The sequence below is a fragment of the Aythya marila genome (genome assembly GCF_965140915.1).
Source record: "Aythya marila genome assembly, chromosome: 3".
Classification (NCBI taxonomy): domain Eukaryota; kingdom Metazoa; phylum Chordata; class Aves; order Anseriformes; family Anatidae; genus Aythya; species Aythya marila.
Window position 1 is genome coordinate 17129826 of NC_139044.1, and position 16555 is coordinate 17146380.

The 16555-nt window shown below is 42.0% G+C and overlaps 1 protein-coding gene across 6 annotated transcripts; it reads left to right on the forward strand.

Moving 5' to 3' along the window:
- Positions 1 to 4591: 4591 nt before the first annotated feature.
- On the forward strand, positions 4592 to 15158 carry YPEL5 (yippee like 5). Of its 6 annotated transcripts, none has more exons than XM_082756257.1 (6): positions 4990 to 5162; positions 5362 to 6232; positions 6331 to 6387; positions 6560 to 6665; positions 11186 to 11358; positions 13024 to 15158. In XM_082756257.1, the coding sequence occupies exons 5-6, from the start codon at positions 11218 to 11220 to the stop codon at positions 13246 to 13248; spliced, it is 366 nt and encodes a 121-aa protein (XP_082612383.1). In that variant the 5' UTR covers positions 4990 to 5162; positions 5362 to 6232; positions 6331 to 6387; positions 6560 to 6665; positions 11186 to 11217; the 3' UTR covers positions 13249 to 15158. The 6 variants fall into 6 exon arrangements, with proteins under 6 accessions (XP_082612379.1, XP_082612383.1, XP_082612382.1 ...); XM_082756256.1 differs by lacking the exon at positions 6560 to 6665 and having other exon boundaries at positions 5362 to 5466; positions 6089 to 6232; XM_082756255.1 differs by lacking the exon at positions 6560 to 6665.
- The last annotated feature ends 1397 nt before the right edge of the window (positions 15159 to 16555 follow it).

Consider the following 16555-nt stretch of genomic DNA (forward strand, 5'->3'; position numbering starts at 1 on the left):
TATAGAACGGGGCTGGCTCTTTCCTTTACATTCACCTTTGACACCTCCTGAACAAGGGTGGCACTGTTAAAAGACTGATGACAATACTGAATCAGCTCCAAGAAATTCAAGGAAATGCCATGTTGACTGCATCTGCGAAGACCCACCTTGAGCTTTAGGAAGAGCAATCAGAAAAGATGGACAATGCTACAACAATCTTTCCTTGCTGTCCTATGAAATAAGTGTAATAGAGCAGTTCATTCTCTTGATGTAAGTGTAACCAAACAGAAAGCTATGGGAATTCATCTGGGCCTCAGGTGTGTGTGTATATATACATATACCTAATCTAGTATTTTCCTCTGATTATATCAAAAAATGGTGATCCTGTGTAGCCATTAAAACGTGTCCTATTTTGTATGTGCTCTCAGCCTCCCTGTGTAGGGCTCTTTCTAGCCCAATCTGTCTTTGTTCTCATCCACTGCTCCCAAACAATAGGGAACACCTAGACTGTTTGATGAACTCAATGTAAACTGGAGTAGCTGCTCTCTCTCAAAATATTTATCTCCTTTCTCGGTAGACAGCTGTTGTGATTTTGTTTGTTTTTGCTTAGTGGTTGTTGTTGGATTATTTTTTTTTGTGTGTGTGCTAAAGGAACGGTTCCAGCTTTACCTTAGCTGAATATGATAGCTCACTTGAAATTGTCTGTTGTGAAACAGACGGGAGTTGACAGCTAAATCATTGCCTGCCCTGTTCAGGAGGGTCAATGGAGCACCACCCCACTGCATCTTCTCTCTACTCACATGTGTGCATCAGATCAAGATGTCATGTGGAGGAAGGGACACAATCAGATGACCGTTATGAAGGTATAGGGCACTTGATAAAATCTCCCCCAAATGAAAAAAAAAAGTGAACTCATATGATCTTGCAGAGTGTTGCCACTATACAGCAATATTTGGGACACAGCAACAAGAGAAAGAGCAAGTACACACCTGTCATACAGATGGTCTGTCCTCCAAACCTCTTGATCCTTTGCAGCAGGTGTGGTTTCTAAACATTTTCAGAGAAGGAGGGATGGAGTAATCCTGACCCTTGACAAGGAAATGGTTATGGGAACCTGTAAATAGGAGGAACAATAATCAGTCTATCCTTTTGCAAGAGACCACAACCTGAAAGCTCTCCTCATTTCAGTAATCTTCCTTCCCTGTGGAGAACAGAAAAAGGCCTAGCAATACAAAAAGCTGTGAGATCCCATCATTGATGTGCTTGTATCAACACCCATTCTACATGTACTTAGCAACTGTGCTCTCTTTGCTAGAGAATGGCAGCAAGTACTGTTGATTGCAATAGTGGCTGGCTTCAGGTTGATTTTTTGCCCCTCTGTTGGCCTCCCTGAATGGCAACGTTCACAATGATGACTCTTCATTGACGCAGGAGAGCTTTGTGTATTCCCTGGCATCGAGTCTGCTTATTGTCACTGTTCCTGACATCTGAGTAAAAGCACAGGAACTCCAAGCTCCCTTTGGACATTAAGTCCTTTCTTTGATATGGCTCCTGAATGCTTTGGAATTTCATACTTAAGCACCTTCCAAAATCTGACCAGCAGCTTGGGAGGGCAGGAGGAGGGGGGCAGTGACAGGCTAATGAAACCAGTTCTGCTGTTACAGAGAGGGCATAAAGAGACCACCTCATCCTTGATCCTAATCTTCTAATCTTTAAATTACCTATACAAATGATTTCCTTTGGCAAAACAATCATCTGAAAAAGTATCTTTCTGTAAATGGCACCTGTGTCCATCGCAGTTCTCAGAGGAAACAAGTTTCAGCTTGCTATCTGCAGGGTGCTGGGAGTGAACGGCCAACTTCTGAGGGGAAAACGAAAAGCAAAATATTACTTTTCTGTCAGTAGGCTTACTTTATAAGAATGAAGCTGCAGGCTGCACCTTCTCCACTGGAAAATACAGGTCATCAGTAACCGTTTTCAAATAACAAGAGCATCTAGTGAAATGAACCCAGCCTTTGAAGAGTAGCAAAGCTGAGAACTCATAGAGGGGATGTATAAGAGTCAAGTTTCTCTCTCGGAAATCACAGCCTGTATGTCTAGCTTCGTATTTTTGCTGCCAGAACTTCTGGGCATGGGAGAAACAGCAATGGACAAGCCTGCTAGATCCCTGCCCATTCTCTGGCATGCATGTTTGGTAGGCTTAGCTTTGCCACACAGGAATCCACAAATGTGCTAGAAATGTGTTAGTGTTTCTGGAGACTGAGTAGAAGCAAAAACCACTAAGGTCTAACATTCATCTTTAAAGAGAGATCTGCATAAACAGCCTTTGAGTCCTGGTGCTAGTTCAATGGGATAAACCCAGGGCTCACTGACTTCTGCAGAAGTTTTGTCAGAGGTTTTAATTAGATCAATATGCTGGTGTCTGATTTTCACTGTATAGTTTGTGTCCTCAATCACCTCAGTTTTCCTTGAACACATCCTATAGTAACACTCACAGTAGGGGGAGACTGGATTTAGTATCAAGGATGGGCCTTCCTAGAACTGTTGGGTACAGGCAGCCACGATCTCTCTCTAGTCTATTAAATTCCAGACCTAGCACCAGGCCTTTTCTGGAGACTGGTTCCTCCTTCCAGGGTCATTTAAGCTATCACAATATGAGTCAGCTGTGGAAAATGTCTTCCCAAATCCTGGCATGTGAAGTATAGAAATAAACTGCTGACTGCACTGAATTTACCTATGCCAGAAGAGAATTAATGAATGTTCCCAACCTACTTTGAAAAGAAGTATCATGTGGTACAATATTGCTGTTCCTGTTATTCACCCCGTAGCTGACATGTAGCATCTCCCTTGCAAACTAATGGGAAATTTCTTTTGGTATTTTTGGCATTTTCCAGCAGAGCTGCTAGAGCCTGCTGCTTCATTCTAATAAATGTGCCCTACCCCTGCCCTGTTTCCTCTAAGCTCCTTTACAAGGGAGATAAAAACATCAGTCCCTGATGCCATCTGTTGAACAAAGGCTAATCCATTCTCTGCTTGTCTCCTGGTCAGTTTGGTTTCTTCCTGATTGGTGCTGCTACCTTCCTTATTCCTGAAAATGTAGCATTATCATAGAATCACTAAGGTTGGAAAAGACCTCCATGGCCACCAACAGTCCCCCTACCACCGATATTACCCACTAAACCACGTCCTTAAGCAACGCTTATGATGGGTTTCTGCAGCCATCCCTGCTGACAGCCAGCATTGTCCCCACGGTCCCACCGCTCCGCTCTGCCTTGCTGAGGCAGAGCAGGGCCCACCAGCAACCCTACACCAGGAGGGGGTCCCCATGTTTGCCAATACTATTTATAGGTTTGTGCTTTGCTTTATTTTCATGGTTATATTACAATGATTGCAACGTAAACGGTTCCCCTGGTGCAGTCTTTATGGCTTTCTTGCCAACCGTACCCTGGGGTGCATCAAGCACGGCATTGCTAGTCGGTCGAGGGATTGTCCCACTCTGCTCTGTGCTGGTGCAGCCTCACCTCCAGCACTGTGTGCAGTTCTGGGCACCACAGCACAAAAAGGACATGAAGCTGTTGAAGTGTCCAGAGGAGGGCAATGAAGATGGTGAAGGGCCTAGAGGGGAAGACATATGAGGAGCGGCTGAGGGCACTGGGCCTGTTCAGCCTGGAGAAGAGGAGGCTGAGGAGAGGCCTCATTGTGGTCTGTTCTCCCACGTGCCTGTTGACAGGATGAGGGGGAATGGGCTTAAGTTGCGCCGGGGGAGTTTTAGGTTGGATTGTAGGAAGAACTTTACTGAAAGGGTTGTTAGACATTGGAACGGGCTGCCCAGGGAAGTGGTGGAGTCACCATCCCTGGAGGTCTTTAAAAGACGTTTAGATGTAGAGCTTAGGGATATGGTTTAGTGGAGGACTGTTAGTGTTAGGTCAGAGGTTGGACTCGATGATCTTGAGGTCTTTTCCAACCTAGAAATTCTGTGATTCTGTGATTCCTCACAAGGGGGTGTGAAGGGGCAGGCGCTGAGCTGTTCTCTTTAGTGGCCAGTGACAGGACCCACGGGAATGGTGTCAAGCTGAGGCAGGGCAGGTTCAGGCTGGGTATCAGAAGAGGTTCTTCACTGAGAAGTTGGTTGCACACTGGCACAGGCTCCCCAGGGGTGCAGTCACCGCACCAAGCCTGTTGGAGTTCAAGAAGCATTTGGACTGTGCCCTTAGCCACACGGTCTGAATTTTTGGGCAGACCTGTGTGCAGCCAGGAGTTGGATAATCCTTACGGCTCCCTTCCAGCTGGGGACATTCTGTGCTTCTAACACCCCCAGCACTTTTGCTGTCCCCGTGCCACCACCCCTGAGGTGCCTGCTCCCTGACAGCCCCCAAAACCCCTTTCCCTTACTCCCCACCACCCAGAGGGAGGCTGAGGCCACCGTGAGCCCTGTCAGCGCTCAGCACCCAGCTACCCAGACTGAGACCCACCCTTCCAGAGCCCACCGCCCACCCAACCCCCCAAAACGGCCGAGATCGACCCCCCCGGTGCTGGGTCCCGGCCGTTTATCTCCGGGAGCCCTCCCCCGGCGCTGCCTGACGCGCGGGGCGGGGCGGGCCGGGGGCGGGCCGGGGGCGGCGCCGCGCACCCGGAGCGTCGGAAGGCACCGGCCGAGCACCCGCCGAGCCGACACAGGGCAGGGGGCAGCGGGCAGCGGGCAGGTAACCGCGGGGCGGCCGCTTCGAGCGGGGACACCGGGGCGAGGCGGGGGCTGCGACTGTGGCTGTGACGGAGCCGCTTCGAGCGGGCGCTGCCGCACCTCCCCACCCCCTCCCAGCCCCGGTTTCTCGCTGCCCCCCTCCCCGCTTCTCTCTCTCTCTCCCTCCCTCCCCCAGCCGTGCCCTCCCGGTGGGGCCGTGCCCGGGCCCTGCCGGTGCCCCCCCCCCCCGTCAGCTGTTTCCTGCCGCTTGTTGTCAGGGCGCTGCCGGGGCCGGGCCGGCGCTGGTTGGCTGCGGGCCCCTGACGGAGCCCGGCCCGGCCCGCCCCGCCCCGCGCTTTGTGGCAAGGGGGGAGCCGGGCCCCGGCCCTGCGGCCTGTGGGGGGGGTGAGGTGTTGGTGGGGTCGTGGCGGTGTCCTGGCCGGAGCGTGTGTGTGTGTGCCTCAGGCTGGGATTGGAAATACCTTGTGGTGAAATACCTGGTGTAAGTGCGCTGTGGGAGCTCGGGGGAAAGGCTCTGCGTGTAGGGGCTTTAGGGGGGGGGGAGAGGCTCTTGGTGAGGTGAGGGGGTTACGCTGACAGCCTTCGTGCCCTTGGGGTGTACTTGGGGTGGTCATCGTCTTTTCACCATCTCTTTACTGCTTGTATATTTATTTATTGTTTTCTTTTCGTGACTTACTAAGCCGTTGGTGTCTCCTGGTGAAGGTTCGTACCGCTCCTGCGCTAAAAGTAATGAAAACAAAACACCGGAATTAGCTCAGCTGTAGTTCAGGTTGCGGACTGGATCGGTAGGCAAACGTTTTGTATGCTTAGTACAGAAAAAAATGAAACCCAGGAAACACAGGCTTCTTAAAAAAAGTCAGAGGGGAAAAGATGACCAGGAAACACAGGTTGTTACCTGGTTTGGACTCTGTGTAGTAGTGGGGAAGAAATTTAATCCGAATCTGCTATCACTTGTAAACTAGTGCTTTTATTTATTATCTCACAAGAGCGTTGTGACATGGGAGGCACTGAGGTAAAGGGGCAGTGCTAGAAGCGAGCCCCCATCCGGGTGCACCCGCTGTCACGTGTCGGTGTTTGCATACACCAGCAGAACGTAACTGGGTGCATTTAAACACACTGCCTGTACACAAAGCTTTCACTCTACCTGAAGGAAACTGTCCACAACAGAAAATTACGCTACTGTCACTTGCACAAATGCAGTTTCCTGCTGAAAGCCAACTTGTTATGGGTGGGAGCCATGCACGGTGTTCATCACGTTGCCAAAGACTCTTCAGTCATTTGTTTGTGTTAACTTCCTTGTGCAGTTTCGTAGGGTAGGGGGGGTGGCTCTGAGGAGTGTAGCATCCTGTTCCAGTTCTTTGCTTTTGGCTACGTGTGGTGCTTTCTGGTAACAAATCCTCTATGTAGGCAGGGGCCAGAGACTCGGCCCTGTTTGCTTTAACAGTCGCAGAAGTCTATATTGGAGGACTGCTGGTTCTCAGACCTGCTGAAAGGCTACACATTTTCAACACGTTTTCATATGCATCCTATGAGCAGCAGAAACCTGGCAAGGTAAAGAGAAAGTGTGGTTTTTTTCCCCAGTGATTCTTTAATGTGTAGTCTTGTGTGGCTGTGCTAAGTATCCTTTTCCCTCTTTTGTCCATGAGAAGATAAAGCTTAAGCCCTGTTCCTGAGATGAGATGATGAATCTTAAGCTCTGTTCCAGAGTAAGTACATTGTCAGAATGTTTTATTCAGGGGAATGCACCGTCATTTTTCAAGGGAGGTTGAACAGTTGTTTGCTCACCATACAAATGAAAATTATTTTAGTTAGAGGTATGGAGAATGAGAGGCTGAGATAGCTTTGTATCCTTTAACTAGCAGCTGTTTTCTGTTGTAGATCTGAGATGCTGAAGCAACGCTGAGGCATCTGCTATATCTGGAGTCTGGTGTGTGCCTGCTGGCTCTCTTGAGCTCTCACTCGGAGAGCCCTGTGTCTTCAAGAGGTAGACTCTGAGACGAGAAAACCTTGACTTGTAATTTTAAAAATGTTAATAAAAAAACTCTTTGCGTTACTTTTTTATTCATTATTGCTTACAAAAGTGTGCAGGCTAGGTACTACAAATACCAACCACATAGTTGTTCAGGTGGTTTGAACTCTGTGAGCAGATAGTGGTGAAATTTAACTTGTTGAATGTCAGCTCTTTTACAGCCGTTGCTCGGTGTTTCCAAAATCAACACTGAAAGACGTGTAAGTTTAGGAGCACTCTGCACAGGAATGCATATTACAGCACCCAGGCACAATGCTCATGGTTTCCTGACTGTCCATGCACTTCCTGGGAGAAGCATGTAGGCAAGAAATGTTTTTACAGTATGACTAAGAACCTATATCAAGGCTTGTACTGTCACAATGATGCTCTATCGACAAGCATTACTAGCTAGGGAAGATGAGCTATCACTGATCCTTCTTCTAAAAGTACTCTCAAAGGTGCACGTTGATAGTAGTGTTCTGGGTGCTGACTTAGGACAGAGTGGCATCTTCTTGAAGTTCATAGAAGTACCTGCCTCTTTGAACTGTTGTGGATTTAACAAAGTTAAATCCACAAAAAACTGTGTTAGCGTAGATACCTACGCTAATGAGATGTAAAGAAGTCTGTCATTTTAATTTGGCATCCATGATTTTAATGTTATGACTTGTGCAGGCAGGACTTTGTCAGAGACATATATCCAACAAAAAATACCTAGCTTGACTTTAAAGAAGAAAGCATGGGCCAAAAAAAAGTCTTTTCTCAGACCTTGGTTTTGTGAGTAACTGATATTCTGTCCAATGCTACTGCAACTTCTAGTAGCGTGATGTCACTGGTGCAATTTGGTAGGGTCACTTTCTGGTGTGAATGCCAACAGGAAACTTGGCCAGCTCTCTGCACAAATGGAAGTTACTTTCACTATCTTTAAGTGTAAAGAGTGGATGAATGGCTAAGTGTGCTTCCTGTGCATTTTCCCTCCCCCAGGCTCTTGGAGGAGCTTTAATGTTTCATAATTCTTCGACTTTTTAAGAAAGCCTTCCCGCTGCCTACAAGTGGCTTTTTTAGACCATTTACATGTGTAAATGTGACTAGATGGCCATGCCTTTTACATGGAAGTGAAAACTATGGGGGGGGGGGGGGGGAAATCACAGTTCTCTTGGGTGACTTTGTACACTCTGCTTCTATATGTAAGGAGTATGAGTCCCAATTCCATTTCCAATATGGAAAATTGCTTTCCCTTGTTCTGTTGTGCTTTTGCTGTTTTGTTTGTTTGTTTGTTTTTCCTCCAACGCACAGTGAGTATACCCTTTAGGATGCAGGATCTTTACATAATGAGAGAAGTCTTTATACAAAGCAAATACCTTCTGCATTGGTCTTAGAAGTGAATACCATGTTTTGTAGCTTGGCTAAAAAGGGGGGGGGAGGGAGGGAGGGAGAGGAGTGATTCCAAATTAAAATTCACTTATCTAAATTATATGTGAAGAAAAAGTGACAGTTCCTTGTTAGTTCATTTAGAAAGCTCATGATCAAATGCAGCATTTGGAGGCTGTCTAACTAGAAGTCATTTTGTAATTTTTCTACATTTTATAACTGAATAGTAACGCAATGACTGTGCAAGGTGACTCGTTTTCAGCTGGATCTTTTTGGATTTGTTGAAATTCTGTAACAATGAAAATGGAGAGCTAATGATAGGAGTTCCGGGCTGTTATTTATTTTAACCACAAATTGCCATGAGGCAGATGAGTGCAGTGGTTATTTGAAATGTTAGAAATTCGAATAGGATTGCATTAAATCTTGAGCATTTTTTTTTTGACTGATTAAAAAAAAAACTAGCAATGCAGATTACAGAGGTTTATTTTCTAAACTTTTAAGTATGTTGATTTTCTCAAAAAGACGCTTTTTTTCTGATGTTCTGTATTCCAAAGTGCATTCTTCCAGTATCAGTTGGCCTGTTAGTTTCTGCTGGAGCTTTAGCATGAATTCTCACGTCCTTGTGCTGCCATTGAGTAAATCTCTTTTCGTCTTTCTGTTAGGGCTTAATTCTTGTTGGAAGCTTCTCTATCACTTAGTTAATGATGAGGTATCTTTCAGTTCTTTGTGGTGATATGAATAATTGAGGGATTTAGGCCTTTTATTTCTGGACAAGTTTTTTAGACCTGAAGTCTTTGGGTATATTTATTCATGCATTTATTTAAATATTTGGACTCCAGGACTCAACACCTGCATGCATGATGCCGTATTAGAAGTAATATAATATTTGGGTGTCACTTTGACTTTTAACTAGTAAGAATTATACTCAACTTTCCTTAAGTATTTAAATTTTAATCTCTGTGTCTTTGGGTTCCTGTTTTTTGGTGTGGTTAAGTGAATTATGTTTTTAGATGCTTGCTATCTTTGCATTTCTGACAGTTCTGGTGTATATTTTTCAAATTACCATGGTTTGCTAGGTTAGTCTATGTAATGGATCTGTTTTTGTCACTTAGCAAGGTCAGCGTTTGGGCTGCTCTTGGTAAAAGACAGGCATATTTTTGTATTTTTTATGTTAGCTTCTAAAAATAATGGCAGGGTGAGCCTTTTGTTTGCCCTGAAGGAAACACCCCTTTGCATGTTGATTTCACGCTTACAGTAACTTGTGATCAGTTCCTTGTTTTTAATAGACAATACAATCAACATAAAATAACATCCAAAAGTAGTAAGAATGGCGCATAGAGCTAGGCCAAGTGCCTTATGGGCATATCTGTCACAATTACTTCTATTGCTTGTATTTGTGGTTTCTTCTGGTTGGAGATTGGATGATACTTACTCACACTTATTGTCTGTTGATTTTCCTCCATGCTGTCATTGTTCAAATTTTTTTCTTCATCATTTGCTATGGAAGATAAAGGCCCGTATTAGAAAGGTATGGCACTTAGAGAAAATTGAAGAAAAATATTTACTGTATTTTGAGTCCAGTCACAAGGAGTTACACCACTATGCTGAGCTAATTATCTGAAATATTTTATCAAACTCAAGACCTGTTATATTTATCCTTCAGGAAGAGCAATGGGTATTGTATCACCTTTAAAGGAAAGTGTCATTCCATTGCTTTGAATTGTTATATATCCTTCAGATGGGGTCTAGAAGACGAGTGATTTGAAGAATCCACACTCCAGGAGTTTACACTAAAACCACTCCATTCAATATTAGTCATCTTTTTCATTGTTAGAATTTTTACATTTCAAGGAAACAACCTGTTTATAAATATTTTCCAGTGATTTATGATTTTTGTATGTATGAACTACTTGAAATTTTGTGTGTGCAGGTGCTTGTTTTATACCGTTTTGTTTGTGCATCTTGAAGTAAGCTTTAAGAAACTGAGCTTCTAAAACTTCAAACGTGTTTAGTTTAGGTATTTGTTCTCAAGGCATTTGACATAGAATACTCAACTTGATGAGCACAAAATTTGACAGGTTTCTGTATGAACAGCACACTGTCTCCTGCTCTGAAATGTCCACACAATGTGTATATCACAGTGTCAGATTTACTTTGCATTGTTGTGCGTGAAAAAACAGTAAAAATACTTTTTTTGAGTCCGCATCTGAAGCATAAATGGAGGCATATTGTTTAACTTCGGATATTTAATCATCAAACTTTTCTGCAGTTGAAATGAAGATAGCATCTTTTAATCCTTTGTCATGTTATCTCATCCTCTGTGATTAAGTTTTAGACTGTCTGATATGCTCTGTGTCTACTCACTAGGTAACTTAGTAATGTGTTGGTTTAGTGTTAAGATATTTTAATTTTCCCTACTAGCAAGGGCTTTATTTATAAGGTATTGCAAATCTACATTTGCTTTTGAAGCTCTTTTTCTGACAGGGGAGTTACTCAGGTGTTTTAAAAGCATCCAGGATGGTGGTATTCTGTGGCTGCATGTGCTAAATGTGCAAAACAAGAGAGCAAATATATTTATAAAGGAGGGGATGGGGGTGTTATTTGGGAAAATGACACTGTAATTGTCTTGGTGACTCAATGTATTTCTATGTACTTCATTTCCCAGTGCTGACTAAGCTGGGTGACTCGTTGAGAATATATACCGGAATGGAATTTCGGCATCATAATAAGGAGGAAAAGAAAATAGGGAAGAAGTGTAAGCTTCTGGGTTTAAGAACCATGTAGTCTAGGAGGAGGCTGGTCTGCAAGTGTCATCACAATATTTGAAGAGTTTCAGTTCATGCTTCCCTTATTTAATGTAACTAACTTGTATCTAGGTGTGTATCTTACTTGTGATGTGGTCAATTTTAGGAAATAAATTGTTATTTTGGTTAAGTTTGGTGTTTCTTAATCTGGTGAGTGAGAAAGGATGAATACAGTCTGTGAGTTCAGTAATTTATATCTGAAAGAACTTTTGCAGTGATTAGCTGAATGGGTTTGCAGAATATTCAGCAATATACGTGGGTCTTTTTTGTTTTTGTTTGCTGTGATACTTTATTTAAATGTACTTTTTTTTTTTTTTCTTTCAGGTCTTGAGTATAGACTTACATAAGTTCCAAAAATGGGAAGAATTTTTCTGGATCATATTGGTGGCACTCGCCTGTTCTCCTGTGCAAACTGCGACACAATTCTGACCAATCGCTCTGAGCTCATCTCCACTCGCTTCACAGGGGCCACAGGAAGAGCCTTTCTTTTTAACAAGGTTGGTAAAAAGCCAAATGTGATCTAATACTTCTGAAAACTGAGATATTAATCTGTCAGCCAAGAAGTTTTTAACTCTACCAAAAGTGCTTTGTAATTACTATTTTTTGATCTATTCCACTGTATGTGAAGTCAAATTTGGCATTGACTGTTAATGGCAAGCTGTCTAAATTTATCTGCAATAGTAAAAGACTATAAAGAAGATTATGAATATTGTAGCATCACCAAAATGTAGGGAGTTTTAGCTTTGGAAACCAGGTTCTGTAATACGAACCTCAAACTCATTTTAAGACTATCTTTTTGTCTATCAGAGTTTCAAAATAATTTGCCTTTTATTTACTTAGCTTGAAAGAAAAGAAGTGTAGATTATATTTTTCATGTCTAAAACATTTTGGACTAATAGTATTTCAGCAAAATAAAAAATCTTTTACAGGTAATAGTGCTTGGGATTAGTTCAATATTTTATATTTATCAAATTTGATTAAAATCAACTGATTGAAATATGTATGTCATAACCCTGAGTGAGTTGTAGCAGTAATTATTAACCCTTTGATATAGACTTCTTCATTAGTCAGTGAGAAACAGTGATCTTCCTTTGCTTTCTCACAAAGTTCCTGATCGTGTAACCGTTAGTGTTTTATCTTTTGTTTTTGTGTTCATTGAAAACCATTTTGCCACTGGCTGTTGGCAGAGTTGATAGAGGTGTCAAGAATGTCTTCACTTCACTGTGCTTGGTCTGGGGCTTTCTGTCTGGTATTTACTGAATCCTGTGAGTAGTATGAATATGCAAGTAAGTCTGTATAGCTATACAAGAGAGCTGTGCATCTGATTTCTGTCTCATCCAGTAATCACGTGGTCTTGGGGTTGAAATCCTGTGTGTTAAATAGCAGGTTTCAATCACAGAAGAAGTTTGACTTTCATATTTTGCAGCCAGGACCCTTACAGCTGACGCAGAGAGAGCAGGCATAATCAGGTGGAAAGCGTAAGAAGAAGTGCAGCCCCATCTTTTAGAATCTTGCCATGCATTGTCAGTTTAGATACAGTTCTGACATCACTTTTGAGTGAACTATACATCCTGATTTTGTGATGTTACTACCTAAACAAGTTAAAAGTATATTTTAAACTGACAAGATAATGCATACCCAAAAAGTGAATGTATAATGAGAAGAGAATGTCTTATGTTCTCAGCCACCAAGCCTTTTTCTCATATGATTATTTCAAAAGCTTCCCAAGAATTTTATGTACCACATCTTAATATTTTAGTTCTGATTTCTGGAAATAAGCAGTCATATTAGTTCTTAGAAATAGGGTAGATGTATTTACAAGTGGTTCACTAAAAGTTAGTTTTTTATAAACTCTTCACCAGGAACATATCATCCAAAGTTGAACACTGTACTTTGCACTCTTGTCTGTCTAATGATAGGGTTTCATGCCTCTCTCCGTTAGACAGTGATCGTGATACAACCCTGTGAAATGTCTTTTAAAAGCATAAACTTTCTCAAGGAGGAGATTTTCAGGGGCCACAGACTATTCGACTTCAGTTTTCAGTTCACACGCAGTGTCACAGACTACTATCAAAATGTTGACATTCACGCCTATTGTTTTCAAGGTTTGCTTCAGGCAGACTAATTCTTTCTATTCCCTGTCCCCTGTATGTGTGTGTTAGGTGGTAAATCTGCAATACAGTGAAGTTCAGGATCGGGTCATGCTCACTGGCCGCCACATGGTTCGAGATGTGAGCTGCAAGAACTGCAACAGCAAACTGGGTTGGATCTATGAATTTGCTACTGAAGACAGCCAGCGCTACAAGGAAGGCCGCGTTATCCTGGAAAGAGCTTTGGTCCGAGAGAGTGAAGGATTTGAGGAGCATGTTCCGTCTGACAATTCCTGAAGAGACTTGAATCTCTGCTTGGGTTCTCTTCATTCGAAACTCGAAAGTAATAAAATCAACAAAAAAAATCTGCTTACATACACTGTCACCTTAGCATCAGAGTCGGATTCATGGACTACAGAGTGGGAAAGATTTTGAGAGTTTTTTTTAGATGGAACCTTCCTTTCTTTATTCCTTTATATTTTACTATCCTTCCAGCAGCTGTTTGTAGAAAGAATGTTGTGCAGTTGCTGTAACTTTTTCTCTCTTGCATTTATAACTGTTAGATCTGAGAATGTATCTGCAGATACAGTGGGCTAAAAGGAAAATGTTTGGGGGATTTTTCTTTTGTTAGAGAGAGATCAATTTTCTTTATTTAGTTTGCAGAAACTGATATCAGTGTAAAGTTATTTTAAAATTACAGGTGTTTTTTTTTTTAAAGTATATTCCAATTTTGGCTTAAGTTTTTAGCTACTTCTTTTTTGACTCGGTCTTTTCACCTGATTTGCTAGCTAAACTAAAGAGATCCGAATTTGTGCCAAGTGCTAAAGGTTCAGTGGTGGTACAGCTTGGGCTGGCCCTTGTGTCATATTCTTGTCGAGGTTGATTGGTAGCACAGAGCCCATTATTTTTTTTTTGTCATTCTTGACCCCAGGATGTCACCATTTCCTGTTTGTGAAGTCACAGTCACTATGTAAACTGATGTTGATTGAAAACTATTCTTGAAATAGGGCAAAACTGCTTGGCTTCTTTTTTTTTTTTTTTTTTAAACTGATGTAACTTATAAGCATAGTAATAATATAAAATAATACTTGTCTGTTTAGTCTTGTGTTGCTTACCAATCAGAAGTTGTGTTTGTCATGATAGGGATCCAGTGGGAAACTCCTGTTTCGGTAGTAAATTTTTTTCATTATTTCTTTATTAATCTCATTAAGTTGACAGGCAATTGCAGATCTTATTTCTTCAAGTAGCTTTCTTTAAACCCAGAACTTCTTATGTTAAACACAGCTGCTGTGTAAAAGGAGAAGACTGCCAGCATGTTTGTTCATGCATAGAGTTACGCAAGCTGCATCTTGTGAAAAGATTAACTTAAACAGCTTGTTTTCATATGCCACTTCTGGTGTTCAAACTCTCTTCTCTTTCAACTTTGAAATTTTTCATTGTGATGTTACTTTTTTATCTTTCTGGGCAGCAGTACCTGTCAGCCTAGTAGTAACTATTGACTTGGATTTCTGCTTTCTTGTAGAGGTCAGCTCTGCTTAAAACAGTGATGTTGCTTGCCTTGTAGCAAAAATGCTGTTCATTAACTTAATTAACTCAAGGGTGCCCAAACACTTTAATTGTCTTAAGCCATAAGTTAAGATCTCAAGGGCTGCGATTAATTTGAATGTTAGATATGTATGATTCTTTATCAGAGATCCATATTTATTTATTTTTTCTTATTGGGTAAATAGTGGCCGATGTGAAATAAGTTACCCACAGATGTACAAGGAGACAACCAGATCTGGCCTCTGATCTTTCCGAATAACTTTTCTTCACTTACTTGCCACAGCTCCATATCTGAAATTAAAATGTGGAAGGTGACTGTGCAGGGTATTTTTTTATTTTTATTTTTAGCTGCCTGGTGGCAATTTGGACACCCCTGACTTGAATCTACTGCCTATTTGATGTAAAAGTAGCTTTACTATAGATTTGTCATACAGAAAGAAAACAGAGTAGATCACATACCAGAGCTGTGCTTGAATCGAGCTGCTTAAACAGTAGTGTACTTGTGCCTCAGATCAGTTTTTGCACTGAGTACAGTAGTACCCCGTTATCTTGTGTTTCTGTCCTTCAACCCCCCCCCCCCCCAAGTCCCATTAGCATGGTCTTCTGCAGTACTTTTCTTGTACTTCTGACATTACAGTAGAATAAAGTATGTTTTGTCCTGAATTGGTATTTGCCAGTCTTTTTCAGTTGTTATTTTATTTTCACAGAGTCTGCCAAATGAATTATATAACCTATCATCCTTTTCCTTCATTAATTAAATGATTGAATTTCTACTGCATATGGTTATAAGCTGTAGATGAGCATCTCTCTCAAAATAGGTGGCAAGAGAGTATACAGTTGGTTTGGGGAAGTGCTAGGTGCATTTCACTTCATGGATATCACTTGGATACCTAAGAGGTAAGTTCATGAAAAAATGGTAAGTCATGAGCTCAAGTCCATTGCAGTTTTAAAACAGAATCCAGTAGCTCTTTCAGTCTACCTGCTTTTCCCCTCTGTTACCACCTGGATGGCTCTGGGAGAGTTTCCCATCAAAAATTTCTCCCTTGAAACACTTTATTTACAGATAACTTACCTGTAGGAGACAAGCTGATGAGCCTCAGCACACCTAGCAACAGAGAATGCATTGCTATTTGGCTTTAAGTGTTATTTTGGAATAGGGCAATAGCCTTGGATTCCCAAACAAGGGGTGGTTGGCATGGTGCAATGTGCCAGCATTGCAGAAGAGGTGACAGATACACTAGAGGTAAGTTTGAATCTCTTGTTTATAACTTGTGATTCAGGGAAAGTAGAACTGGCATTCACTTGGGAATTGCAGAGGGGTCTGAGGTCCCCTGAAAAACAGCAGAAGATGCTGAATTTAAGCTCTTCAGTTTCTTTTGAGAAACCTCATTGAATGTCACTGTAGGACACTCACAACAAGAAGTACAGAAAAAACAGCACTGAGTTTCTGGCCTCTGCTTGGGTGAAGGGAGCTGGAAAGAATTTGTCCTTCATGGCGGGTTTTGTTTATGTTTGTATTATCTGAAGTGTTCCACACTAGCAAAAACTTGTATTTCTTACAGAAGTGTAAAAAAAAAAAAAAAAAAAAAAAAAGAGAGAAAAGGAACAAAAAACTATGGGAATTATTTGCATTTCCTGAGCGTCAAAGAGGGTCAGACAGGTGGGAGAAAGAAGAGCATTCAGACCCTATGTTCTGATTTAGCACAAGAGGTGTGCTTGTGTGATGTCTAGATATATTGCTAGATTTCTAAAACTTGTTTAGAAAGAAATCCATCTTTAGACTTGGGATCTTGCTTTGTCCTACTGAAAGCATTTGATTTGACTGTTGCAAGCATTTACAAATATTTGAAACATTAGGTTTACTGAACTACAGCAGACTGCATGCTGTAGTTTTAGTCCAATGTCACATTGCAACAGGTGCATTTCAAGAAATAGCAAGGCTCCTGTCCTTTTGGGGGAACACAGAATGGCCAGATCATACAAGGGTTCTTGACCAAAAATCTGGGTGACTTTATTCTGTCCCTTTAGACTGGCCTAAGCACTACTACATGGTAAGTAC

Bases quoted from the DNA above. Each gene is read 5' to 3' on its own strand.
- YPEL5 (XM_082756253.1), top strand. From the start codon at position 11,218: ATGGGAAGAATTTTTCTGGATCATATTGGTGGCACTCGCCTGTTCTCC. The intron at 11,359-13,023 runs GTTGGTAAAAAG...TGTGTGTGTTAG, and splicing joins GAGCCTTTCTTTTTAACAAG to GTGGTAAATCTGCAATACAG.